Source organism: Brachionichthys hirsutus, chromosome 7 (assembly GCF_040956055.1).
Source record: "Brachionichthys hirsutus isolate HB-005 chromosome 7, CSIRO-AGI_Bhir_v1, whole genome shotgun sequence".
In the NCBI taxonomy this organism is placed as follows: domain Eukaryota; kingdom Metazoa; phylum Chordata; class Actinopteri; order Lophiiformes; family Brachionichthyidae; genus Brachionichthys; species Brachionichthys hirsutus.
In genome coordinates, this window is record NC_090903.1 from 4,298,146 (window position 1) to 4,324,301 (window position 26,156).

At 46.5% G+C, this 26,156-nt stretch overlaps 1 protein-coding gene and 8 non-coding genes across 9 annotated transcripts; all 9 read left to right on the forward strand.

Annotated features, from left to right (window-relative positions):
- The first annotated feature begins 3,108 nt into the window (after nt 1-3,108).
- Nucleotides 3,109-10,216, forward strand: fhip2a (FHF complex subunit HOOK interacting protein 2). Its single transcript, XM_068741016.1, has 17 exons — nt 3,109-3,229; nt 4,536-4,614; nt 5,330-5,499; nt 5,718-5,822; nt 5,923-6,045; nt 6,121-6,309; nt 6,391-6,587; nt 7,615-7,729; nt 7,808-7,884; nt 7,991-8,183; nt 8,335-8,498; nt 8,948-9,094; nt 9,170-9,260; nt 9,344-9,487; nt 9,566-9,706; nt 9,791-9,894; nt 9,979-10,216. Exons 1-17 carry the CDS (start codon nt 3,185-3,187, stop codon nt 10,088-10,090), a joined length of 2,196 nt encoding a protein of 731 aa, XP_068597117.1. The 5' UTR covers nt 3,109-3,184; the 3' UTR covers nt 10,091-10,216.
- Nucleotides 10,217-13,426: 3,210 nt separating this feature from the next.
- On the forward strand, nt 13,427-13,532 carry LOC137897487 (U6 spliceosomal RNA). The gene has a single exon (XR_011105577.1). It is a non-coding gene; the product is annotated as a U6 spliceosomal RNA (small nuclear RNA).
- A 1,087-nt stretch (nt 13,533-14,619) lies between these two features.
- LOC137897489 (U6 spliceosomal RNA) lies at nt 14,620-14,725 on the forward strand. The gene has a single exon (XR_011105578.1). It is a non-coding gene; the product is annotated as a U6 spliceosomal RNA (small nuclear RNA).
- A 1,092-nt stretch (nt 14,726-15,817) lies between these two features.
- Nucleotides 15,818-15,923, forward strand: LOC137897498 (U6 spliceosomal RNA). The gene has a single exon (XR_011105586.1). It is a non-coding gene; the product is annotated as a U6 spliceosomal RNA (small nuclear RNA).
- A 1,091-nt stretch (nt 15,924-17,014) lies between these two features.
- On the forward strand, nt 17,015-17,120 carry LOC137897490 (U6 spliceosomal RNA). Its single transcript, XR_011105579.1, has one exon. It is a non-coding gene; the product is annotated as a U6 spliceosomal RNA (small nuclear RNA).
- A 1,087-nt stretch (nt 17,121-18,207) lies between these two features.
- Nucleotides 18,208-18,313, forward strand: LOC137897491 (U6 spliceosomal RNA). Its single transcript, XR_011105580.1, has one exon. It is a non-coding gene; the product is annotated as a U6 spliceosomal RNA (small nuclear RNA).
- Nucleotides 18,314-19,405: 1,092 nt separating this feature from the next.
- LOC137897497 (U6 spliceosomal RNA) lies at nt 19,406-19,511 on the forward strand. Its single transcript, XR_011105585.1, has one exon. It is a non-coding gene; the product is annotated as a U6 spliceosomal RNA (small nuclear RNA).
- A 1,091-nt stretch (nt 19,512-20,602) lies between these two features.
- Nucleotides 20,603-20,708, forward strand: LOC137897492 (U6 spliceosomal RNA). The gene has a single exon (XR_011105581.1). It is a non-coding gene; the product is annotated as a U6 spliceosomal RNA (small nuclear RNA).
- Nucleotides 20,709-21,603: 895 nt separating this feature from the next.
- LOC137897493 (U6 spliceosomal RNA) lies at nt 21,604-21,709 on the forward strand. Its single transcript, XR_011105582.1, has one exon. It is a non-coding gene; the product is annotated as a U6 spliceosomal RNA (small nuclear RNA).
- Nucleotides 21,710-26,156: the final 4,447 nt, after the last annotated feature.

A 26,156-nucleotide genomic window follows, 5' to 3' on the forward strand; every position in this document is an offset into this window, starting at 1 on the left:
TGCTCCTCTGCTGCGGCCGTGCCCTCCGGCCATCATCCACCCTGCAGCGTAGACACAGCAGACGCACTCCAGCATGCAGGCGAGACCGCTGTCCCTGAGCAGAGGGAAATCAGCATCCCAAACATTCAGCTCACAGCCTCTACGACACGCACACGCCCTCCTCCTCGTCTGTTTCTTACCATCCAGTCCGAAGCAGGAGGTGATTTTTTGGGCGTAGTTGCAGAGCCCATCGTAGCCGGGCTCCTGCTGCACCGTCTCCCTCTCCCCCATCTCTACACGCTTCTACACACCCCGTCCCGTCCGGCACGGCTTCTCCTCCTTCTTGCTGATCAATTATTCAAGCTTTTGACTGGACATGTGACGCACGCGCGCGCCGACCCTCACACTCGCACATAGATGGGAAAGTGCTGATGCAGAGGATGGAGTGTGAGCAGCCCTCTGTGTAGCCTGATGAGGCATCGGCTTCAGTTGCTGCACTGCAGTTAATGCGGCCATGCCGTCTATTGATCATCCGGATTGAGCTGCAACGTGACAGGTAACAGGAAGACGTGCCGCTCGACCAGAGGGTGGAGCAGGGCCGGAGGTCAAAGCAGGGCAAAGCTGGAGTTGGACCAGATATCAGGGGGGGGGGGGGGGGGGGTTCTGTGCTTCCAGACATTAAAGGCTGTCCAGATAGACAATTATTTTGAGAAAATGTGGATTTAAAATATGCAAAGAATCAGATTTAACCCTTTCAGCCTTTAGGTTAACAGAATTACTTGTGAGTCTGATTCATGCTGCAACAGGAAATAATACCAATGTGGAAAATGTTCTTGCAAATGATTCTGATATTAATATAATGACATAACATCTAGAAAATATAACATCAAACGCTTTCAGCACCAATATGCATAAACTCAAGCAGAATGGTAAATATTTCCCACTCCAGCAACATATGAGTCTGATAAAGAGGGCGTCGCCATCTCCGAAGCGCCCAAAGTGACCTCTGAAAACGTACCTAACCAACCTGCCGTTCTGGTCAGACTACTCACTGGCCATTAGTGGAAGGCTCGGGTTGAAACGAGCATCACAACGCGACAGGAAACAGGAAGCAGCGCTACATCCCCGGGGTGAAAACATGAGGGCTTTATTTAAAAGGACATAAAATGAGCCAGACGGAGTCGGCTGCCTGCAAGGGTGGATCAAAAGGTGGGGCGGCTAATGGAAGAGCATCACTACCAAGGTTAAAGCGGGAGGCCTTGTGTGCCGAACGGGGGAGGGGGGGGGCAATACTGAGAGAGCAGTAATGGCTGCTGCGTGCTGGACGACCCAGGGAGAGGACGGAGTCATAGAGTCAGACTGGGCGGGGCAAGAGGAGGTGAATGAGACATTTTTGGACTCCCTGATTATGTAGGAAGGAAAACATTTAAAGCTACTAACATGTTGTTGTTTTTTAGATTCGTGTGGGAGCTAGTATGTATAATAAACTCGGGCTGCATTCGTAACTCATTAGAGCCGCACCTAATATTCGCTTCTGATCGGTTTCTGGATCATTAATTATCTCTATGAACTGTAAAGGTCAAACACTTTGCAACACCAACCATCAGGGCGGAGAAAAAACGATGTTCAGTTTGGAAAGAACACGGATAGATGATGGACTGAGCAGATCAATAAATAACCAAGGCACCGATCAAACTAATTGATCTTTTGGGGTTTTTGTTAGGCTGTGAAGCCATTGGCTGCAGACGGGCAAACGTTCAGCCAATAAAGTCGGCCAGCTCTTGGCTGCACTGATCAGTAATCCAAACTGATTAATAAAATTCACAACGAACCTAAACATCACACGTCATTAACAATAATGAGTGTGTGTGTGTGTGTGTGTGTGTGTGTGTGATCAGATTCACCAGTTGGCTGGGATTTCACAAAGGGAGGTGGAGGGATGGAAGGATGGATGATGGATGGATGGATGGATGGATGAATGAATGAATTGATGAATGAATTGATGGATGGATGATGGATGGATGGATGAATGAATTGATGAATGAATTGATGGATGGATGATGGATGGATGGATGGATGGATGAATGATGGATGAATGAATGAATTGATGGATGAATGAATTGATGGATGGATGATGGATGGAGGCTGTCCTCAGAGGGCTGCAGCCGGTGTAACCTACTTAGAATAACTGTGTCATTATCAAGGCGCGATCCTCCCGAAAGACGACGGAAATGGACGATCGCCTCCAAGCCCCCCCCCCCTCCTCCTCCTCCTCCTCCTCTCCCTACTTTTCCTCCTCTATTGTTATGAAGGCTTCTGCGGCAAACGCTACTCACCTCCAGCAGACATGCCCGGTAGGTCGCGCCGAGGCGGATGGGGGGGGAGACGCAGCGGACTCGGGTTCGGTTCGGTTCGGTTCGGGACCGGGCCCGGTTTATCGGGCGGGTTTTTGTCTGTACCTGAAGTTTGTGTCTGGCGAGGCTCGGAAACACAGAGCCGGCGGTTCGAGACCAGCCCAGACTGCGCGGTGGGGACTTTCAGAGACAGGGCGTGTCCTGGGAGGGACAGACAGCGTCCTTATTGTCCCACAAGTTTATGTCCACATTTAATCACAGAAGATCCTGGAACTATCCGGTTGTGTAAATGACACGATTCTTCAGATGTCTTACCTGCAGAGCCTTGAACCGGCGGGCTCGTTGTCGATGAGCCATTTTAGCCATAAAGTTGATTTGATCCGAGTCGGGCTCATTTATTATTATTATTATTATTTATCGGAATCCTTTGTATTTGTATATGAAGTGGAGCTACTGACAGCTGAAAGTATTGATCACGGCCCCTCTCTGTATAGGAATGTAACGTAACGTAATGTAATTGGTCGTGCTCTGTAATTATGAGGCGGTGGTTTGTGTTCTGGCGCCCCCTGGTGGACAAAAGCAGCGGCATCTGGCGAGGGAAGTGCCACCGTGTCCAAAAGCGAGCCCACGCTCGTTCACGCGTCTTGTTGTTTACACGCGTTGTGTTCCAGGCCCGCGGAGCCCGAGTGGGTACGTCCACGCGCTGCGGGTTTTATTACACACATATAATTCTTTCGTTACAAGGGGCGTTACATGAAAGCTCCACTCTGGATCGGGGCGGCAGCAGGAAGAAGAAGATAGAGGAATTCTCTCGGTCTTCTCGGGAGAAGCTCGTCCAGTCCAAGAACAAGATGTTCTCCAAGTTCACGTCCATTCTGCAGCACGCCGTGGAAGCGGTGAGCGTTTCATCTGTTTATCTGCCTTTTTCTTTATCGCACTAACACGATGTTCGCGTTGTCGTTTCCTCGGCCGCGGCAAGGCGTTCGTGTTTAGCTTAGCTCGCTAGCCGCTGCTGTTAGCTGGGACTAGCCCGCAGGAGGCTAGCGCTGTTCCTGGCTACCTGCTTGCACAACAGCAGTAATGTGGAAATGATGGTGCGTGCTCGTTAGATTCTGCACAGCGTGGACGTGTTGTATAAAATGTTATAGTTGTGATTATCTATTAAAATGGGATTGGAGCGTGTCACGTTAGCCAGTCAGCTAGCTAGCAGCTAGCAGCAGCCTGTGTAGAACTGAGGAATGATATCCTCTCTGCTTCAGGAAGCAAGATCAGAGCCAACCCCTCATTTATCCACTCCTCAGAAGAAGCTTGATATCTGGGCAGCCTCACTATGACGAAGCTCTGCAATGATCAGAATCTCTGGTCTTTGCTGAGACCCTTTAGCCGTAGAAGCTAAAGTTTAGCTAAAGTTTAGCTTCTACGACCAGACACCAGCTTCCGGTAGCATCACTGGAGAATCTTCGTTCATTCCTCGGGACTGAAGTTCTCCAGGTCCGGATTCTCCACTGGACATCTTCTATGGGGGTCCAGTCGGGTGACTGACGTCCACTCCAGCATCATCCGGGTCTCAGTGGACTTGTGTTTAGGATCGGTGTCCTATTGGGACGTCCACGCTTTGTCTTCCTCTGACGGAATCCATCGCACCGTTAACGCTAGTCGAGCCCTGGTTCCCTGCAGGCGGGCCGTTCTTCGTTCCTCCTCCTCCAGACGTATCGCTGATCCAAAGGTCCGGCTGTGTTTTACGGCTCCACGGAGCAGCATCAAACGCTCGTGTTTTATCTTCCGCCCGTGGAACTCGGGCACGGAGCCTTCATGCAGGTCTTAATGGAAATGGAAGGAACCTGAGACTCCACTGCTAAAGGCAGCGTGACGGTTTGCGCCGTTCTTGGGTGATTTGGTTACCATCAGATAAGGAATACGTTTTGCTCATAAATCTTATCTGCAATGGAGTTTAAAAGAAAAGAAAAGATATCCCGGCTGTTTAGAGCGTTGTGTGTGTGTGTGTGTGTGTGTGTGTGTGTGTGTGTGTGTGTGTGTGTGTGTGTGTGTGTGTGTATAAAGTAAGTGTACACCGTTCTTGTAATGCAATATGCTAACGTTAAGCATTTTGGAAACGGCTTGGATTTACCTGTAGACCGCTTTGCTCCATGTGCTCATGTTTTTATTTTTTACCCTTTTACCCCCCCCCCCCCTCCCCCCCAGCTTGCCCCATCGCTTCCCCTACAGGAGGACTTTGTCTATCACTGGAAGGCGATTACACATTATTACATTGAGACATCTGGTGAGTTGGTCTGAGAGGAGTTCAAAATAAACTCTGGATAATTCCAGACTAAGGTGACTCATTGTACCGGTTACTGTCTGCACTGGGGGGGGGGGGGGGGCGGCATACACGAAGGAATACATGTAAAGTATGCCGGGAATGCTGCCCTGCTCCGTGTTTGAACCGACTCGATCAGAGTTCTGTTAGCCAGCAGGATCTGGGCTAGAACTCAAACACTTTCTGTAGCAGCTTGAACCCAAGATGAGTTTGTTCCTCGGCTCCGAACCGCTGATGTCTAGCCTCAGTAGAAATGTCTCCGGCGCCGATGCTACGCTCTGTTAGCAGCCATTAACCCAGGTTAATGCATTTTACAAACAGCTGATCTGGGATCATCTGCTGGCTGTACGTTTTACGTAGCTGAGCCCGTTTTTTTAGGGACGTTACTTGTTTAGCAAACTTGTGATTAAATGGAGTTTCACCTGTTATGAGGTCCGTAAGCGACTCGCATTTCATCGAGCTTCATGATAACAAATGTATGTGTAATTATTTATTGTATAACCCTCGCCGGTTGAATAGTGTGTACGTTTATTGTCATTAAAAACCTATAAGGGAAACCCCGGTACGCTGCAGAGGCCTTTTCTACCGTCTCCAAACCACACTCTTCCTCTATTGCAGTTTGGATGAACACAAATGTTTCCTGCTCATATGTTCTGCTGCTTTCACCTGTTTTTAATAGATGACAAAGCTCCGGTCACAGACACCAACATCCCATCCCACCTGGAACAGATGCTGGACATCCTGACCCAGGAGGAGGGGGAGAGGGAGTCCGGGGAGACGGGCCCCTGCATGGAGTATCTCCTTCACCACAAAATCCTGGAGACGCTCTACACGTTGGGCAAGGCGGATGTAAGACAGATTCGAGCTTGGGTTCTGATGAGCCGTGGCGTTTTAACCCTTTTAACCCCACAATTGAGCCGATTTAATATCCAGGTACCAGAAACACTGCAACATAAAATGCAGCTGATGAGTAAGGGCGTATTCGATGCGGTCAAAGTTCAGCATCGGATACTAATACGTGGCTGTATTTGAGTAGCTGCATGCCCCGCTCATACTCGTCTTCTCAGTGTCCTCCAGGGATGAAGCAGCAGGTTCTTACCTTCTACACGAAGCTGCTAGCGCACATCCGCCAGCCTCTGTTGCCACACATCAACGTCCACAGACCCGTCCAGGTGAGCAGCCACGCCTGTTCCTAGTCCTTCGCCTCAAAATGGCTCCATGGCAGGTTACGTGAGGATCTTCTTTTTTTTTCTTTTTCCGTGGCTCTGTCAGAAACTGATCCGCCTCTGTGGGGAGGTGCTGGCGGCTCCGACGGAGAATGAGGAGATTCAGTTCCTTTGTATCGTCTGTGCCAAACTGAAGCAGGACCCGTACCTCGTCAACTTCTTCCTCGAGGTGGGTTACCGTGACGCCGGGGAGGGGAAGCGTTCCTAAATATTCATCTGTGTACATATACTGTGTCATTTGCAGAACAAATCAAAGAGAGCAGAAGCAAAGCATCCTGGAGGGACGGAGGGGGTGAAGGACGGCGTGTTGGCCCCGGACACTGGTCAGTCTCCAGAGGGACCTCAGGCTGCGGCCGTCGCCTCCTCCTCCAGTCCGTCCACGAACGACAACTACAATCTCGTTTCCTCCCTCCTCAATCTCACCAAGAGTCCTGTAAGCGATCGCCGTGCAAGCAACTTGGAGTCCTTTACTTGGACTCTGACTCGTGTTGCGTGTCTTCCCCCCCCCCCTCAGGATGGGAGGATCGTGGTGAAGGCCTGTGAGGGTCTGATGCTGCTGGTCAGTCTGCCGGAGCCTGCGGCCGCCAGGTGTTTGACTGAGAACACGGCGCTCTGTGAGCTTCTGACTGACCGGCTGGTCTCCTTTTACAAAGCCCTGCCGCAGTCCATGGACCCGCTGGACATCGAGACGGTGGAGTCGGTCAACTGGGGGTACGTGTCTTCCTGCCGCGCGTTTACAGAACGAAACGGCCAACGCAGGTAGCCGGTAAATGTGTTCGACACAAAATGAATGAAGAGCGTAATATGCTATTAAGATCAATGAAATCAATCAATCAACAGTCTTTAGCAGTAGAATTCTAACGTTTTGCTGTTAAGGCCTAAATTGTATGTGAAGACTCCGCGATGTTCAACTCTACTGACCCTAAACAAGGAATGCACAGTGAATATGTAAACGATGTCTAAGGCCACATCAAAAGAAAAATAAAGTTGCTACAATATATATAAAACAGTTAAATGGTGTAAATAAATAACGTCAAACAAAATAAATAGTACAAAATTAGGTTTGGCTCGTGTTGCCGCAGGTAAACGGAGGAAACACTCCCGTTCAGTTTCTCCAGCGTGCCGCAGCAGTGAGGAGCAGCCATTTATTTGAGTAACACCCCCCCCCAATGCAGGACAATGCAGACAATTTTATAACATATTTATTAAGTCCGTTGAAAATGATTTCACGTCATAATTCAACACGTTTGAAGTTTAAATGCTCTCCTCGGGGTCACATATCCATCATTACGCATAGCTTTCTCATACGAGGTGTAATTTATTATTATGATTCTCGTTAGTATTTGACAGTCTGTCTATCCAGACACTCAACAGAGCGTTTGGTGTTGTTTGCTGGTGGAGTGAAGCTAATCCACCGGGGCATGCAGCATCAGGCTGGAGGCTGCTGCTAGCTAGCCTGCTAATGTTGTTTCTCCTGTTGTGTCCTTCCAACGGTCTACCGAGTCGAGAGACGCTTCTCATCGTGAGGCTGTTTCAGTAAAACTAGGCTTTATGTTATTATTATTATTACATGGAGCCAAATCTGCTTAGTTTATTTGTTAAATGGCTAATAAACAACAATAAACAATAAAACTCATGCACAGAAGGGAGGAATCATTTCGCCTCCACCTGGGGGGGGGGGTCCATCTGTGAAGCGATGCTGCTGGTGGAATCCTTTCACCCCCCCTTCCTCTTCCAGCCTGGACGTTTACAACCTGAAGGAGGACGCTGCCGTGTTCGCGGGGAAGCGGGCTCTCATCTCCTTCCTGTCGTGGCTGGATTACTGCGACCAGCTCATCAAGGAGGCTCAGAAGGTCGGCCTCACAGGAGGACGTCTCTCACGGTAGATCCTCTCTCTCGCGTTTGAACGCCGCGCGTTTCTTCCCTTCCAGTCGGCGGCTGCCGTCATGGCCAAAGCCATCAGTGACGAGTTCTTCGTGTGCGTGATGGAGCCGCAGCTGATGCAGACGTGAGCCGCATTTCAATCATCGATCCATCGAGCTGTTATTGAAATGCTTTTGTCTTGTCACGGCTCCGTAACACAGTGGGGGGGGGGGCGGGGTTTGTGGGTGCAGGTCCGAGGTGGGCATCCTAACCTCAACCGCCCTGCTGAGCCGGATCATCAGGCAGGTGACATCGGACGCTCTGCTGCAGGAGATGCTTTCCTTCCTGCTGGGAGAGGGCGGGGGCCCCGAGACCTCGGCCGCCATCGCGCTGCATCCGCTCAGACACCGGCTGATCGAGCACTGCGACCACCTGTCGGACGAGGTTGTGTTACCGCGGCTGCGGCTCGGACCCTGACCCGCCTGCCTTTTGTGATTAAAACCATTAACCGGGAAACGCGTGGACTCTAGCGATGAGTCTCAGGCCGGGCCGTCTCCTCGGTGTCTGACGGCCTCTCCTCCGCTCCGTCCTCCAGATCAGCATCATGACGCTGCGGCTGTTCGAGCAGCTCCTCCAGAAGCCCGACCGGCGCATCCTCCACGGCCTGGTGCTGCGCAACCTGGAGGAAAGGAATTACCTGGAGAACAAACCGCAGGAGGAGCGGGAACCGCTGGAGAACGGGCAGCCTCACGACGCCGTGTAAGGACCAGATCTCTGACCCCCCCCCCCCCCCCCAAAGAGCTGCCTTCCATTCCTGTCTGTATAACCTTCTGCACGACACAGTGGAAATAAAGAGAGTGCACCAACGAACTGTGTTTTGTAGATGTGCCGCCAGTTCAGCTAACTGAGAATGTGTTGGGGGGGGGGGGGGGGGGGGGGGGCATGGTCAGCTACGGCTTCGTTGTTACTGCTGTAGGACCAATAACCGAAGGGCGCCACCAACAGGCAGTGAACATATTTGTTGGTGGGGGGGGGTTAATAGAGAATATAAATACTCACAGAACATACAACGTCCTTCAGGAAGTCTTGGCTCAAACCGGGCTGGGCGGTAAAGCCCAGGCCCCGCCCACTGTAGCGGCGCTCGCGGGGGGGGCGGATCAGAACACGTCTCCTTTGCTCTTTCCTGAACGAACGCGCTCTGTCTGCAGAGACCTCGAGGAGGATCCGCTGTTCGGCGATGACGTCTCTCCGGACGGCAGGCTGTCCGGCTCCGATTGGCTGAGCCCCTCCCCTCCGCAGAGCCCTGACCACTCGAAGGCCGACGGGAAGACGGAGGTGCACAAGATAGTGAACAGGTACGGCGTTGGGGGCGTGGCCCTCCCGTGTGGAGTGCTGCTCCGTGCTTCGGTAACGGTCCTGCTCTGTTGCAGCTTCCTGTGTTTGGTGCCCGATGAGGCGAAGTCGTCCTACCAGGTGGAAGGGACGGGCTACGACACCTACCTCAGAGACGCCCACAGACAGGTAGGCGCTGCACGCGCTCCAAATGGCTCGTCCCGCGTCGGTGGGTGCAGGACAGACACTCAGCGTGGAGGATTTGTCCCCAGTTCAGGGACTACTGCGGCATCTGTCGGCGCTGGGCCTGGAGGGGGAATCCAAAGCCCTTTGAGAAGTGCGACTTGGACGCCCCTTTCTTTGAGGGTCACTTCCTCAAGGTTCTCTTTGACCGGATGGGTCGCATCCTGGATCAGGTCGGTCCGGAGCCGCCGGCCGTCTGCAGCAGCGAGGCCGTGATTCAGTGTCCAACGGTCTCTCTCTCCGTCCTCCAGCCCTACGACGTCAACCTGCAGGTGACGGCCGTGCTGTCCAAGATGTCTCTGTTGCCGCACCCCCACCTGCACGAGTACCTGCTGGACCCCTACGTCAGCCTGGCCCCCGGCTGCAGGTCCCTGTTCTCCGTCATCGTCAGGGTGAGGCGCTAATGAGCCGCAGCCGATCGGTCGCTCTGTCTCGGCGCCGCCGGGGCGTCTTCACGGTGTTTCTGTGGTCCTCAGGTGGTCGGGGATCTCATGCTGAGGATTCAGCGCGTCCCAGACTTCACAGCCAAACTGCTGCTGGTGAGGAAGAGGCTGCTGGGCCTGGAGCCCGAGGGCGTCACGTACGTACTTCAGCCGCCGGGTGCCGGAGTCCGGGAAGACTCCGGGCGGCTGCCTCACGTCGCCCGTCTCGTTTCTCTCTGCAGCATCGACCACATGGCTCTCCTGGAGGGGGTGATTGTTCTGGAGGAGTTCTGCAAAGAACTGGCGGCCATTGCCTTCGTCAAATACCACGCAGCCTCCTCCTCCTCGCCGTAGTCGCCCTGCTGTTTGTCCATCTGCTCCCTGGCAGAGAGGTGAATATTAAACTGGGACGTGCAGACGCGGCAGAACATTACGGCTCCTCCTCACAAGACTCTGAAAGCCCCCCCCCCGTGGATTTTAAGCACCACTCTCTTTACTGGGCTCTTGTGATCTGCCGATAAAAACGTCTTTGTTGAGCAGGTCGGAGCAGAGTCACTGTCCCTCCAGCGAGGAAAGAACGAGGGGACGCCCCCCCCCCCACCCGCCTTGCTTCCTTCAGAAGACGTGTCCGTATTTATTTCCTGTCCCGTCATCAATCACGTGTAAAAGCCATTGCCTTAGTGTGGACTCGCACCTTTCAGTTTCCCTTTGAAACGTTTTTAGCCTCCTCACGTTGTCTGTTTGAAGACACGAGGCAGTTAAAGTATCGGCGACCTTTAACCCGACATGTACTTGTGTAGTTTCACACGTGCGCTCTGCAGTATTTACGATACTGCCGTCGCGTTTTATATACCGATCCTCTTATTTATTTGCGTTCGGGTTGCCTTTTAACCGATGTTAGCCGGTTCTGTTGGGCCTCGTCTGACCGGAGTCTGTCCTCATCCACATTTATTCCGGTCGTTGCTCACAGATGTTTCGTTTCTCTCACCAGTGTTATCTGACGGATGCGTTTGTTGCTTTACACCGTTTATATAATACATCTATTGATGGGAGGAGGGGAAGAAACCTTTTCTTTTCAGTGTCTTAACAGCAACTGTGTGGTTTTTGTCTCGCCTCACCAATCTCTGATTTATTAGTTTGAATTTAGATGAGTCTAAATCAGGAAGCCGCCTCACGTAGCAGCAGTGGCGTGTGTGTGTGTGTGTGTGTGTGTGTGTTATCGTGGTTGAACCTGTGATGTTAGAAGCTCGGAGCACCTGGACTACGTTATGCAGTTTGTTGCATGGACTCAGATTTGCACATTATGTTTCTTCATCCTTGTTCATAATGTAAATGTAAAAAAAAAAAACTGTGTTTTTTGGACCAAAAATGTTTTGTTTTTGTAAACCAAAAAAATGAAAAGAAGCATTTCTATTTTAATGGAAAGCTGTTTTTAGATTTCTGATCATGCACATTTTCTAGCCTCACGCTGGACATCTCCTGCGCTCCATCCCCCCCGCTTCCCTTATTCCGAGGAGCTGACTCATTCTTCATCAGCCGTCTTCATCTGTCTCCACGCTTTTCTTTCAGGACAAAAATTGTTTTCTCAATTAAAAAAGACGTGGTCTCTGTCAGTCGTTCATTGGTTCATCTTGGTTTTATTACAGAATGTCTGTACAATAAAAGAAAAGAAAATACTCAGAATAAATTATTTCAATGACAAAGCAAAACCCCCAAATGATTAAATAATCTCCGTACAGTATTTTAAACCAGCAGATAATATGGAGGAGCTGAATCTGTGACGTTCAGGAGCACGCCGGAGCTCGCAGCGTCGAGGTGACGAATCATTTTACATAGAAATGTAAATTATTCACTTCTTTATGCAAATTATTACTGTTTATGAACAAACGCACGACATTAAAATAAAAACAACTACCGGTTCATGCAGCAACTAACTCAGGCTAAAAAATACAAAAAAACAAATATGTACATTTCCGATTTGTTTTCTTTTTAAAAGCTTGAAGAATGTGGACGGATATGTGCTTCATTCATATTCAGCTGCAATATCACCAGCCTGCCACTAAGTGTCGCTGTCTGACCACTACATAGGATGCCTTCAGGTGCAATATATTTGTTCCAAAGCATCTTCAATGACAAAAGAGGTGTTAAAAGCAGATTCAGTAAATGTTGTATCACAGCAGTGGTTCCCAAAGTGGATCGATTTTGTTTGAATCTGATGTCTTTGTTGCGCCGTTATAACAGCTTCCTCCCATCCAGCTCTTTGCACATCATTTGGTTTAGTGTGTGGCCAATCATTTGGTTTAGTGTGTAGCTAGCACCTCCTGGTATTCAAACATCAAAATGTCCCTGAAAACCAGGCTCCAAACCTCCCAAAACAAACTGATTCGGCTACTCCTCAATCTGGGGCCCATGACCCACCTTCTTCCTGGACATTTTGCTAGCCTAAAATGGCTCAGGGTAGAAGACAGGGTTAAACAACTCAAAATGGGATTGGCATTTAAAATAGTCAATGCAGCTCTGCCCTCAGTCCCCTCAATCCCTGCATACCTGACGGAACACCTCCACAGATTTAGTGACACCCACAGCCACAACACTAGAGGGAGCTCAAACAACAGCCTGATTACCCCCTCCTATAGGACTAACATGGGTAAATCATCTTTTTACAATACGGCCACCCAAGGGTGGAACGGTTTGACTCCCGCCCTCAAAACATGCACCTCTTTGGCCTCCTTCAAAAAGGCCCTAAAAATACACCTTTTAGGGGGACAGAAACGGAGATAGTCATCACGACTCTCTCCGGGTCAAACCCCCCCTCCTTTTTTTTGTCCACCTACGTTGCACGTATTAATTGCTTTAGTAATTTATTGTAATTTATGTAAGTTATTTATTGTCATTTTGCATCAGTGGTGTAATTTATTTTAGATTAATTGTTAGTTTGCACTGGCGGTGTAAAATCATTTTATTTTTGTTTTTCTAATGTTACGTTGCATCAATTGTGTAATTTAATATTGGTTTTATTTTTATTTGTATTGTTAATTGTGGATGATTTATGTACGAAGGACTTTCAACGGAAACAAGCCCGCAAGGGCTTTTTTGAAATGCTCCTCTTAGACAGGATGTTTGACGTTATTTGTACTGTAATACATGCTACTGTGTGACTGTACTTGTACTCTAACATTCTATCTAATAAATATATTCATCATCATCATCAATCAGAGGAGGAGGAGACGAGAGCCCAACACAAGAATGCCAAAGGCCTGGTCTTATGGAGAGGCCTTGAAGTTGAGCTCGTCATTGTTTTACTTCTCAAAAGACAAAACGAAGGTCAGAGGAGAACTGTAGCACACATTTATAGACAGCAGGAACAGAACATACTATGGTAGACTCAGCTAGCCAATCACTCAGTGTGACGCGGCTCTTCTTCAATATCCCATCATGCATCTGTGACTCTCACAAGCTCCAGTTAAACCTGATATCTCACTCAGACTGATCCAGGTGGTGTCCCAGCGAGCCATTACAGTCTAACATGTCTCTAACCAACAGAACACCATCACGTTCCTATTTTCAATGCCACATGCTCTCTAAGAAGCTCCATTACAGTCTCTCCTCCGTCCTGAAACGCGCACCCTGTTATGAGGGGCGGTAGCAGGAAACACCCTCTATATAGTGGAAATCTTCCTCTCCACAGACGTATTACTTCGGTAATACATATACTAAAATTGGAACGATACAGAGAAGATTAGCATGGCCCCTGCGCAAGGATGACACGCAAATTCGTGAAGCGTTCCACATTTTTGTCTATAAAATATTTATATTTGGATGGAATATCAGTATTTTGGTTGAGACAGTACCCTCTGGTGGCTGCTAATGGTATTGCAGTGCGGCCACTTCAAACGCAGAGCAGTTTAGTCACAATCCTTAACCACAACCCACCAGAATAAACTTTTACACCAAACCCCGAATCCTCCATCTGTACACATTTCATACGTTTTCATCCCTCGTTTATATCCCGGCCAATTAATCAAGCATTACCGCATCAACATCCACATTTTCCATATTTAAAAGGACATCTAAAAAATGTTAAAGGTCAAAAAGGACACTAAAATAGCATAACTTGAAGAATGTGGACAGAGATGTGCTTCACCCATATTCAGCTGCAATATCACCAGCCTGCCACTAAGTGTCGCTGTCTGACCACTACATAGGATGCCTTCAGGTGCAATATATTTGTTCCAAAGCATCTTAATGGCAAAAGAGGTGTTAAAAGCAGATTCAGTAAATGTTGTATTACAGCAGTGGTTCCCAAAGTGGATCGATTGTTTGAATCTGATGTCTTTGTTGCGCCGTTATAACAGCTTCCTCCCATCCAGCTCTTTGCACATCATTTGGTTTAGTGTGTGGCCAATCAGAGGAGGAGGAAACGAGAGCCCAACACAAGAATGCCAAAGGCCTGGTCTTCTGGAGAGGCCTTGAAGTTGAGCTCGTCATTGTTTTACTTCTCAAAAGACAAAACGAAGGTCAGAGGAGAACTATAGCACACATTTATAGACAGCAGGAACAGAACATACTATGGTATACTCAGCTAGCCAATCACTCAGTGTGACGCGGCTCTTCTTCAATATCCCATCATGCATCTGTGACTCTCACAAGCTCCAGTTAAACCTGATATCTCACTCAGACTGATCCAGGTGGTGTCCCAGCGAGCCATTACAGTCTAACATGTCTCTAACCAACAGAACACCATCACGTTCCTATTTTCAACGCCACATGCTCTCTAAGAAGCTCCATTACAGTTTCTCCTCCGTCCTGAAACATGCACCCTGTTATGAGGGGCGGTAGCAGGAAACACCCTCTATATAGTGGAAATCTTCCCCTCCACAGACGTATTACTTCGGTAATACATATACTAAAATTGGAACGATACAGAGAAGATTAGCATGGCCCCTGCGCAAGGATGACACGCAAATTCGTGAAGCGTTCCACATTTTTGTCTCTCAAAAATATTTATATTTGGATGTAATATCTGTATTTTGGTTGAGACACTACCCTCTGGTGGCTGCTAATGGTATTGCAGTGCAGCCACTTCAAACGCAGAGCAGTTTAGTCACAATCCTTAACCACAACCAACCAGAATAAACTTTTACACCAATTCCCGAATCCTCCATTTGTACACATTTCATACGTTTTCACCCCTCGTTTATATCCCGCCCAATTAACCAAGCATTACCGCATCAACATCCACATTTTCCATATTTAAAAGGACACCTAAAAAATGTTAAAGGTCAAAAAGGACACTAAAATAGCATAACTTGAAGAATGTGGACAGAGATGTGCTTCACCCATATTCAGCTGCAATATCACCAGCCTGCCACTGAGTGTCGCTGTCTGACCACTACATATGATGCCTTCAGGTGCAATATATTTGATCCAAAGCATCTTCAATGACAAAAGAGGTGTTAAAAGCAGATTCAGTAAATGTTGTATTACAGCAGTGGTTCCCAAAGTGGATCGATTTTGTTTGAATCTGATGTCTTTGTTGCGCCGTTATAACAGCTTCCTCCCATCCAGCTCTTTGCACATCATTTGGTTTAGTGTGTGGCCAATCAGAGGAGGAGGAGACGAGAGCCCAACACAAGAATGCCAAAGGCCTGGTCTTCTGGAGAGGCCTTGAAGTTGAGCTCATTAATGTTTTACTTCTCAAAAGACAAAACGAAAGTCAGAGGAGAACTGTAGCACACATTTATAGACAGCAGGAACAGAACATACTATGGTAGACTCAGCTAGCCAATCACTCAGTGTGACGCGGCTCTTCTTCAATATCCCATCATGCATCTGTGACTCTCACAAGCTCCAGTTAAACCTGATATCTCACTCAGACTGATCCAGGTGGTGTCCCAGCGAGCCATTACAGTCTAACATGTCTCTAACCAACAGAACACCATCACGTTCCTATTTTCAATGCCACATGCTCTCTAAGAAGCTCCATTACAGTCTCTCCTCCGTCCTGAAACGCGCACCCTGTTATGAGGGGCGGTAGCAGGAAACACCCTCTATATAGTGGAAATCTTCCTCTCCACAGACGTATTACTTCGGTAATACATATACTAAAATTGGAACGATACAGAGAAGATTAGCATGGCCCCTGCGCAAGGATGACACGCAAATTCGTGAAGCGCTCCACACTTTTGCTTCTCAAAAATATTTAGATTTAGAAGTAATATCAGTATTTTGGTTGAGACAGTACCCTCCGGTGGCTGCTAATGGTATTGCAGTGCGGCCACTTCAAACGCAGAGCAGTTTAGTCACAATCCTTAACCACAACCCACCAGAATAAACTTTTACACCAAACCCCGAATCCTCCATCTGTACACATTTCATACGTTTTCATCCCTCGTTTATATCCCGGCCAATTAATCAAGCATTACCGCATCAACATCCACATTTTCCATATTTAAAAGGACATCTAAAAAATGTTAAAGGTCAAAAAGGACACTAAAATAGCATAACTTGAAGAATGTGGACAGAGATGTGCTTCACCCATATTCAGCTGCAATATCACCAGCCTGCCACTAAGTGTCGCTGTCTGACCACTACATAGGATGCCTTCAGGTGCAATATATTTGTTCCAAAGCATCTTAATGGCAAAAGAGGTGTTAAAAGCAGATTCAGTAAATGTTGTATTACAGCAGTGGTTCCCAAAGTGGATCGATTTTGTTTGAATCTGATGTCTTTGTTGCGCCGTTATAACAGCTTCCTCCCATCCAGCTCTTTGCACATCATTTGGTTTAGTGTGTGGCCAATCAGAGGAGGAGGAGACGAGAGCCCAACACAAGAATGCCAAAGGCCTGGTCTTATGGAGAGGCCTTGAAGTTGAGCTCGTCATTGTTTTACTTCTCAAAAGACAAAACGAAGGTCAGAGGAGAACTGTAGCACACATTTATAGACAGCAGGAACAGAACATACTATGGTAGACTCAGCTAGCCAATCACTCAGTGTGACGCGGCTCTTCTTCAATATCCCATCATGCATCTGTGACTCTCACAAGCTCCAGTTAAACCTGATATCTCACTCAGACTGATCCAGGTGGTGTCCCAGCGAGCCATTACAGTCTAACATGTCTCTAACCAACAGAACACCATCACGTTCCTATTTTCAATGCCACATGCTCTCTAAGAAGCTCCATTACAGTCTCTCCTCCGTCCTGAAACGCGCACCCTGTTATGAGGGGCGGTAGCAGGAAACACCCTCTATATAGTGGAAATCTTCCTCTCCACAGACGTATTACTTCGGTAATACATATACTAAAATTGGAACGATACAGAGAAGATTAGCATGGCCCCTGCGCAAGGATGACACGCAAATTCGTGAAGCGTTCCACATTTTTGTCTATAAAATATTTATATTTGGATGGAATATCAGTATTTTGGTTGAGACAGTACCCTCTGGTGGCTGCTAATGGTATTGCAGTGCGGCCACTTCAAACGCAGAGCAGTTTAGTCACAATCCTTAACCACAACCCACCAGAATAAACTTTTACACCAAACCCCGAATCCTCCATCTGTACACATTTCATACGTTTTCATCCCTCGTTTATATCCCGGCCAATTAATCAAGCATTACCGCATCAACATCCACATTTTCCATATTTAAAAGGACATCTAAAAAATGTTAAAGGTCAAAAAGGACACTAAAATAGCATAACTTGAAGAATGTGGACAGAGATGTGCTTCACCCATATTCAGCTGCAATATCACCAGCCTGCCACTAAGTGTCGCTGTCTGACCACTACATAGGATGCCTTCAGGTGCAATATATTTGTTCCAAAGCATCTTAATGGCAAAAGAGGTGTTAAAAGCAGATTCAGTAAATGTTGTATTACAGCAGTGGTTCCCAAAGTGGATCGATTGTTTGAATCTGATGTCTTTGTTGCGCCGTTATAACAGCTTCCTCCCATCCAGCTCTTTGCACATCATTTGGTTTAGTGTGTGGCCAATCAGAGGAGGAGGAAACGAGAGCCCAACACAAGAATGCCAAAGGCCTGGTCTTCTGGAGAGGCCTTGAAGTTGAGCTCGTCATTGTTTTACTTCTCAAAAGACAAAACGAAGGTCAGAGGAGAACTATAGCACACATTTATAGACAGCAGGAACAGAACATACTATGGTATACTCAGCTAGCCAATCACTCAGTGTGACGCGGCTCTTCTTCAATATCCCATCATGCATCTGTGACTCTCACAAGCTCCAGTTAAACCTGATATCTCACTCAGACTGATCCAGGTGGTGTCCCAGCGAGCCATTACAGTCTAACATGTCTCTAACCAACAGAACACCATCACGTTCCTATTTTCAACGCCACATGCTCTCTAAGAAGCTCCATTACAGTTTCTCCTCCGTCCTGAAACATGCACCCTGTTATGAGGGGCGGTAGCAGGAAACACCCTCTATATAGTGGAAATCTTCCCCTCCACAGACGTATTACTTCGGTAATACATATACTAAAATTGGAACGATACAGAGAAGATTAGCATGGCCCCTGCGCAAGGATGACACGCAAATTCGTGAAGCGTTCCACATTTTTGTCTCTCAAAAATATTTATATTTGGATGTAATATCTGTATTTTGGTTGAGACACTACCCTCTGGTGGCTGCTAATGGTATTGCAGTGCAGCCACTTCAAACGCAGAGCAGTTTAGTCACAATCCTTAACCACAACCAACCAGAATAAACTTTTACACCAATTCCCGAATCCTCCATTTGTACACATTTCATACGTTTTCACCCCTCGTTTATATCCCGCCCAATTAACCAAGCATTACCGCATCAACATCCACATTTTCCATATTTAAAAGGACACCTAAAAAATGTTAAAGGTCAAAAAGGACACTAAAATAGCATAACTTGAAGAATGTGGACAGAGATGTGCTTCACCCATATTCAGCTGCAATATCACCAGCCTGCCACTGAGTGTCGCTGTCTGACCACTACATATGATGCCTTCAGGTGCAATATATTTGATCCAAAGCATCTTCAATGACAAAAGAGGTGTTAAAAGCAGATTCAGTAAATGTTGTATTACAGCAGTGGTTCCCAAAGTGGATCGATTTTGTTTGAATCTGATGTCTTTGTTGCGCCGTTATAACAGCTTCCTCCCATCCAGCTCTTTGCACATCATTTGGTTTAGTGTGTGGCCAATCAGAGGAGGAGGAGACGAGAGCCCAACACAAGAATGCCAAAGGCCTGGTCTTCTGGAGAGGCCTTGAAGTTGAGCTCATTAATGTTTTACTTCTCAAAAGACAAAACGAAAGTCAGAGGAGAACTGTAGCACACATTTATAGACAGCAGGAACAGAACATACTATGGTAGACTCAGCTAGCCAATCACTCAGTGTGACGCGGCTCTTCTTCAATATCCCATCATGCATCTGTGACTCTCACAAGCTCCAGTTAAACCTGATATCTCACTCAGACTGATCCAGGTGGTGTCCCAGCGAGCCATTACAGTCTAACATGTCTCTAACCAACAGAACACCATCACGTTCCTATTTTCAATGCCACATGCTCTCTAAGAAGCTCCATTACAGTCTCTCCTCCGTCCTGAAACGCGCACCCTGTTATGAGGGGCGGTAGCAGGAAACACCCTCTATATAGTGGAAATCTTCCCCTCCACAGACGTATTACTTCGGTAATACATATACTAAAATTGGAACGATACAGAGAAGATTAGCATGGCCCCTGCGCAAGGATGACACGCAAATTCGTGAAGCGCTCCACATTTTTGCTTCTCAAAAATATTTAGATTTAGAAGTAATATCAGTATTTTGGTTGAGACAGTACCCTCCGGTGGCTGCTAATGGTATTGCAGTGCGGCCACTTCAAACGCAGAGCAGTTTAGTCACAATCCTTAACCACAACCCACCAGAATAAACTTTTACACCAAACCCCGAATCCTCCATCTGTACACATTTCATACGTTTTCATCCCTCGTTTATATCCCGGCCAATTAATCAAGCATTACCGCATCAACATCCACATTTTCCATATTTAAAAGGACATCTAAAAAATGTTAAAGGTCAAAAAGGACACTAAAATAGCATAACTTGAAGAATGTGGACAGAGATGTGCTTCACCCATATTCAGCTGCAATATCACCAGCCTGCCACTAAGTGTCGCTGTCTGACCACTACATAGGATGCCTTCAGGTGCAATATATTTGTTCCAAAGCATCTTAATGGCAAAAGAGGTGTTAAAAGCAGATTCAGTAAATGTTGTATTACAGCAGTGGTTCCCAAAGTGGATCGATTTTGTTTGAATCTGATGTCTTTGTTGCGCCGTTATAACAGCTTCCTCCCATCCAGCTCTTTGCACATCATTTGGTTTAGTGTGTGGCCAATCAGAGGAGGAGGAGACGAGAGCCCAACACAAGAATGCCAAAGGCCTGGTCTTATGGAGAGGCCTTGAAGTTGAGCTCGTCATTGTTTTACTTCTCAAAAGACAAAACGAAGGTCAGAGGAGAACTGTAGCACACATTTATAGACAGCAGGAACAGAACATACTATGGTAGACTCAGCTAGCCAATCACTCAGTGTGACGCGGCTCTTCTTCAATATCCCATCATGCATCTGTGACTCTCACAAGCTCCAGTTAAACCTGATATCTCACTCAGACTGATCCAGGTGGTGTCCCAGCGAGCCATTACAGTCTAACATGTCTCTAACCAACAGAACACCATCACGTTCCTATTTTCAACGCCACATGCTCTCTAAGAAGCTCCATTACAGTCTCTCCTCCGTCCTGAAACATGCACCCTGTTATGAGGGGCGGTAGCAGGAAACACCCTCTATATAGTGGAAATCTTCCTCTCCACAGACGTATTACTTCGGTAATACATATACTAAAATTGGAACGATACAGAGAAGATTAGCATGGCCCCTGCGCAAGGATGACACGCAAATTCGTGAAGCGTTCCACATTTTTGTCTCTCAAAAATATTTATATTTGGATGTAATATCTGTATTTTGGTTGAGACACTACCCTCTGGTGGCTGCTAATGGTATTGCAGTGCAGCCACTTCAAACGCAGAGCAGTTTAGTCACAATCCTTAACCACAACCAACCAGAATAAACTTTTACACCAATTCCCGAATCCTCCATTTGTACACATTTCATACGTTTTCACCCCTCGTTTATATCCCGCCCAATTAACCAAGCATTACCGCATCAACATCCACATTTTCCATATTTAAAAGGACACCTAAAAAATGTTAAAGGTCAAAAAGGACACTAAAATAGCATAACTTGAAGAATGTGGACAGAGATGTGCTTCACCCATATTCAGCTGCAATATCACCAGCCTGCCACTGAGTGTCGCTGTCTGACCACTACATATGATGTCTTCAGGTGCAATATATTTGTTCCAAAGCATCTTCAATGACAAAAGAGGTGTTAAAAGCAGATTCAGTAAATGTTGTATCACAGCAGTGGTTCCCAAAGTGGATCGATTTTGTTTGAATCTGATGTCTTTGTTGCGCCGTTATAACAGCTTCCTCCCATCCAGCTCTTTGCACATCATTTGGTTTAGTGTGTGGCCAATCGCGGCTCTTCTTCAATATCCCATCATGCATCTGTGACTCTCACAAGCTCCAGTTAAACCTGATATCTCACTCAGACTGATCCAGGTGGTGTCCCAGCGAGCCATTACAGTCTAACATGTCTCTAACCAACAGAACACCATCACGTTCCTATTTTCAACGCCACATGCTCTCTAAGAAGCTCCATTACAGTCTCTCCTCCGTCCTGAAACGCGCACCCTGTTATGAGGGGCGGTAGCAGGAAACACCCTCTATATAGTGGAAATCTTCCTCTCCACAGACGTATTACTTCGGTAATACATATACTAAAATTGGAACGATACAGAGAAGATTAGCATGGCCCCTGCGCAAGGATGACACGCAAATTCGTGAAGCGTTCCACATTTTTGTTACTCAAAAAATATTTATATTTAGAAGTAATATCAGTATTTTGGTTGAGACAGTACCCTCTGGTGGCTGCTAATGGTATTGCAGTGCGGCCACTTCAAACGCAGAGCAGTTTAGTCACAATCCTTAACCACAACCCACCAGAATAAACTTTTACACCAAACCCCGAATCCTCCATCTGTACACATTTCATACGTTCTCATCCCTCGTTTACATCCCGCCCAATTAATCAAGCATTACCGCATCAACATCCACATTTTTGTTTCTCAAAAATATTTAGACTTAGAAGTAATATCAGTATTTTGGTTGAGACAGTACCCTCTGGTGGCTGTAAGTGGGGTTTTAATGTTAAGATACATCTATATATATTTTACTGACTCCATTCTGGATTCTATCTAAACATCGGTCAATAATCAACCGAGATATTGAGGAACCAAATTTTTAAGCTCCATTGACTGGAATGCTAACGAAGTATTGGAAGTCATCCGGAATCCAGGATCTATTCTGGATCTTCGCCAGAATTTAATGATGATGATGATGAATATATTTATTAGATAGAATGTTAGAGTACAAGTACAGTCACACAGTAGCATGTATTACAGTACAAATAACGTCAAACATCCGGTCTAAGAGGAGCATTTCAAAAAAGCCCTTGCGGGCTTGTTTCCGTTGAAAGTCCTTCGTACATAATCATCTGTTCCTGGTATCATTCCCAACATCCATAAACTTTTGAGTTATCTTGCTGACAGACTGACAGACGCCGGCAATGACATGAGCCTCGCCTCACCAGAAATCATTCCAGCAGTAAGGAATCCATAGTTTTACAACTATGCAAATGTATATGTAATGTTTGTAACTTAATTAATTATGTAGTAGTAATAAGTAATTAATAACAAATACAGTTATATCGCAGCATGTTAAGCAGCAGTTACATTTACAGTGTGTCACCGTTACAACTGGCCATAATGCTGACGTGGCTCTCGGGGAAAATGACTTTAACACCCCTGCTCTAATGGATAGCTGCACCTTTTTAGACTGTCAATGATTTACCATGGTGTCATCATATTAAAATACTGGCAAGTGAAACATTTAGAAATATATCATTTATAGACTTTTAAACACTGGAGTTCACTTTGAGGAGTTTTCCTCATAAAACATTTTTACTTGTACAGTTAGTACCTTTCTAACCCTGAAAATACTTGATAGAGGGCAGAAGAAAGCGGGTAAGAAAATAGAATGAATACACAGAAAAGTCATGAAAAGTGCTAATTTTGTGATGATTATAAAAAGGAAAAAGGGGTCATGCATCACCAAAATGTTTTCTTAATAGTAACTACCGGTAATGCTATCGTAATAATGCAGGTCTGTAAATTGTCCACTAGAGGGCGCCGTGCTGCTTCACTGTAAAAACTAGGGACCGATGTGCTGCCATGTTACACTGATCAGTGCAGATCTTCTCCTTGTCCTGAGGCAGAATGTGTAGGAGTAATGCTCTCCTCCCACTGCCTCGCCCCAGTGCAGTGTACAGAGTCCTCCACTGGAGGGCAGTGGTTTGGACTGGTTTTGTCCCACTGCCTCGCCGCAGTGCAGTGTCCAGCGTCCTCCAGAAGAGGGCAGTGGTTTGGACTGGTTTTGTCCCACTGCCTCGCCCCAGTGCAGATTCCAGAGTCCTCCAGAAGAGGGCAGTGGTTTGGGTCTGGCTTCGTTTCCGATGGCCCCTCGGTGTGATCTTTTCGGTGACTGCGCTCCTCCCTCGGCGCCTCCTGCTGGCCTGTAGCAGAGTCATTAAGTGCTGGTTAAAGGACGATGCAGAACATTATTTCAGCTAAAAACGCTGCACAACCCTCTAAATATCATTTTAGCAATATATCCATGATGATTTATTTATCAACCGTAATTGGAATTTTGTGTTTTACCCATGTGCAAAGAGTCAGCAGCAAGTACAGGTCAGATTATTATCTGTGTTGGGGGGGTCCTACCTGCAGTCCCAGCTCCCCGTCCCAGCAGGACATTGGGATCCATTCAATGTTCCATCAGACTGACCTCAGCTCCCAGATTCCTGATCCTGGAGTAGAGCAGCAAACAGATCTGCTCACACTGATAAAAACAGACTAGCTTCAGAGTGTGTGTGTGTGAGTGTGTGTGTGTGTGTGTTTGGGAGAACGCACCACATGGAGGAAGAGAGGAAGCAGGTCATCCATGCACCACAGGAAGTCGCTGTCAAGCACAGGCTTGACTTCCTGTATGGGCTCCCCAAACGTCTTCTGGGCGACGATGAGTCTGTCTGCTGAATGAAGACACGGACTTTTAGGAACACAATAAAACACTTTCAACATTTATAATCTTCCAAGTGACACTTAAATATAAAAGAACATTTAAAAATGCTTTGAAATATTTTCATGTGGGGGGCAGATTTGTTTTAATCATTATTTTGTAAATCCTTTGAATGGCAGCAGGACTGAACTTTTTTTATTGGTGCTGGGATTTTGAAATATTTTAATACCAATTCAAACATTTCAAGAATGAGTTGCAAATTAGTCCAGTTTTAATATTTCAAGTTAAGAAGTCTGAAAAATGCCAAGTTCTGTATCAGGAAATGAAGATTAAAAAAAAAAAATCCAGGACAACAGAGAGCAAGCAACACAGAGGGGGGGGGGGGGGTCACAGGCCCGCCAGACAGACATGAAGGCTTAATAAAGAACCATCACAGGAACATTCTGTCGTCTTCCTTGATTTCCTGAAACACAGCTTCATGCACGTTGTACTTATTGAGGCCCAGCTAAATATCATTCAAAGTTTAACAGCCCTGAAATTAAAGCGTTTCTACTTCATGAGCTTCGATTGAACTTTATACAGAATGTAGTTTATGGAGCTGCAGGAGAGCTGAACTCACGAGAGGACGTCTGTCTCTGCTGCCCGGCTCGTCACCGACTGGTTTGGTGAACGTTCCAACCACCTTCAGTGCTGCGGTCCAGTCTCCCCTCCGGGGACAGAACCCCCCCCCCCCCCCAGGAGGGGCGGAGCACGTGTTAAATAACCTCCACTGTGTTGCAGCTGAATGAGTGTAAGTTTGTGCTGACTCAGACAAAATGACCCTTAAAGGTGACTTAGAACAACATAGATCCTTAAAACGAGAGAACATTTAAACTATAAAAAGGCAGAATAAATATGGCTGTGTAGTGTGTATAAATACTGCATACGGCTGATAGATGTGTGTAACGTGTATAAATACTGCATACGGCTGATAGATGTGTGAAACATGTATAAATACTGCAGATGGCTGATAGATGTGTGTAATGTGTATAAATACTGCATACGGCTGATAGACGTGTGTAACGTGTATAAATACTGCAGATGGCTGATAGATGTGTGTAATGTGTATAAGTACTGCATACGGCTGATAGACGTGTGTAATGTGTATAACTACTGCAGATGGCTGATAGATGTGTGTAATGTGTATAAGTACTGCATACGGCTGATAGACGTGTGTAATGTGTATAACTACTGCAGATGGCTGATAGATGTGTGTAACGTGTATAAATACTGCAGATGGCTGATAAGACGTGTGTAATGTGTATAACTACTGCAGATGGCTGATAGACGTGTGTAATGTGTATAACTACTGCAGATGGCTGATAGACGCGTGTAATGTGTATAAATACTGCAGATGGCTGATAGACGCGTGTAATGTGTATAAATACTGCAGATGGCTGATAGACGCGTGTAATGTGTATAAATACTGCAGAAAGGAGAAACGGATACTTTCTACCTTTTCCATCAACGATCCAGTCTTCAGGAAACTCCCCGTGGACAGTTCCTCATCGGACACTGGAAGACCTGGACCCCGACAGAAGACACGCTGGATCAACGTCCACAAAGTGGGACCACGGACTTCCACATCAAGACGCATTAACTTCAAGTGGAGACGGAGTCCCAGCGTGTCCTCTGTTGTAGTAAAGGTCAGATACGTGACCTTGAGACGTGATGAACGTCCGACATTAACGTCAGATTGAATTAAACATTGCTCAGGACTTTGAAGTAAAAGAACTTCTAATGTTGCCTCAGTTCAACAAACAGAATGTCCCGTTTAGGGACAAACGTGTCGAGTGCGTATTTAGAAGTACTGAAAGAATGCAAAAAACAAACAAACTAGAAAAACATGCTTCTGTTATGTTTCCCTAAATCACACAAATGACCTCCAAATGACCTCCAAATGACCTCCTGCACGAAGCCCGCTGGCCACACCTCAAAGTGATGTTATGAATACTTATACTCATCTTGTCTCTGAAGGGCTCTTCATAATACACGCCGTAGGGCGAGCCGACAACAGCGTTGCCATGGCGCTGAGCGTCCAACCACTGTCCCACGTACTTCTTACCTCCTGGAGAGACACGAAGGAGCAGCGATGGTTTGCGTCTCTCACTCAGTGAAGCAGGACAACAAACCTT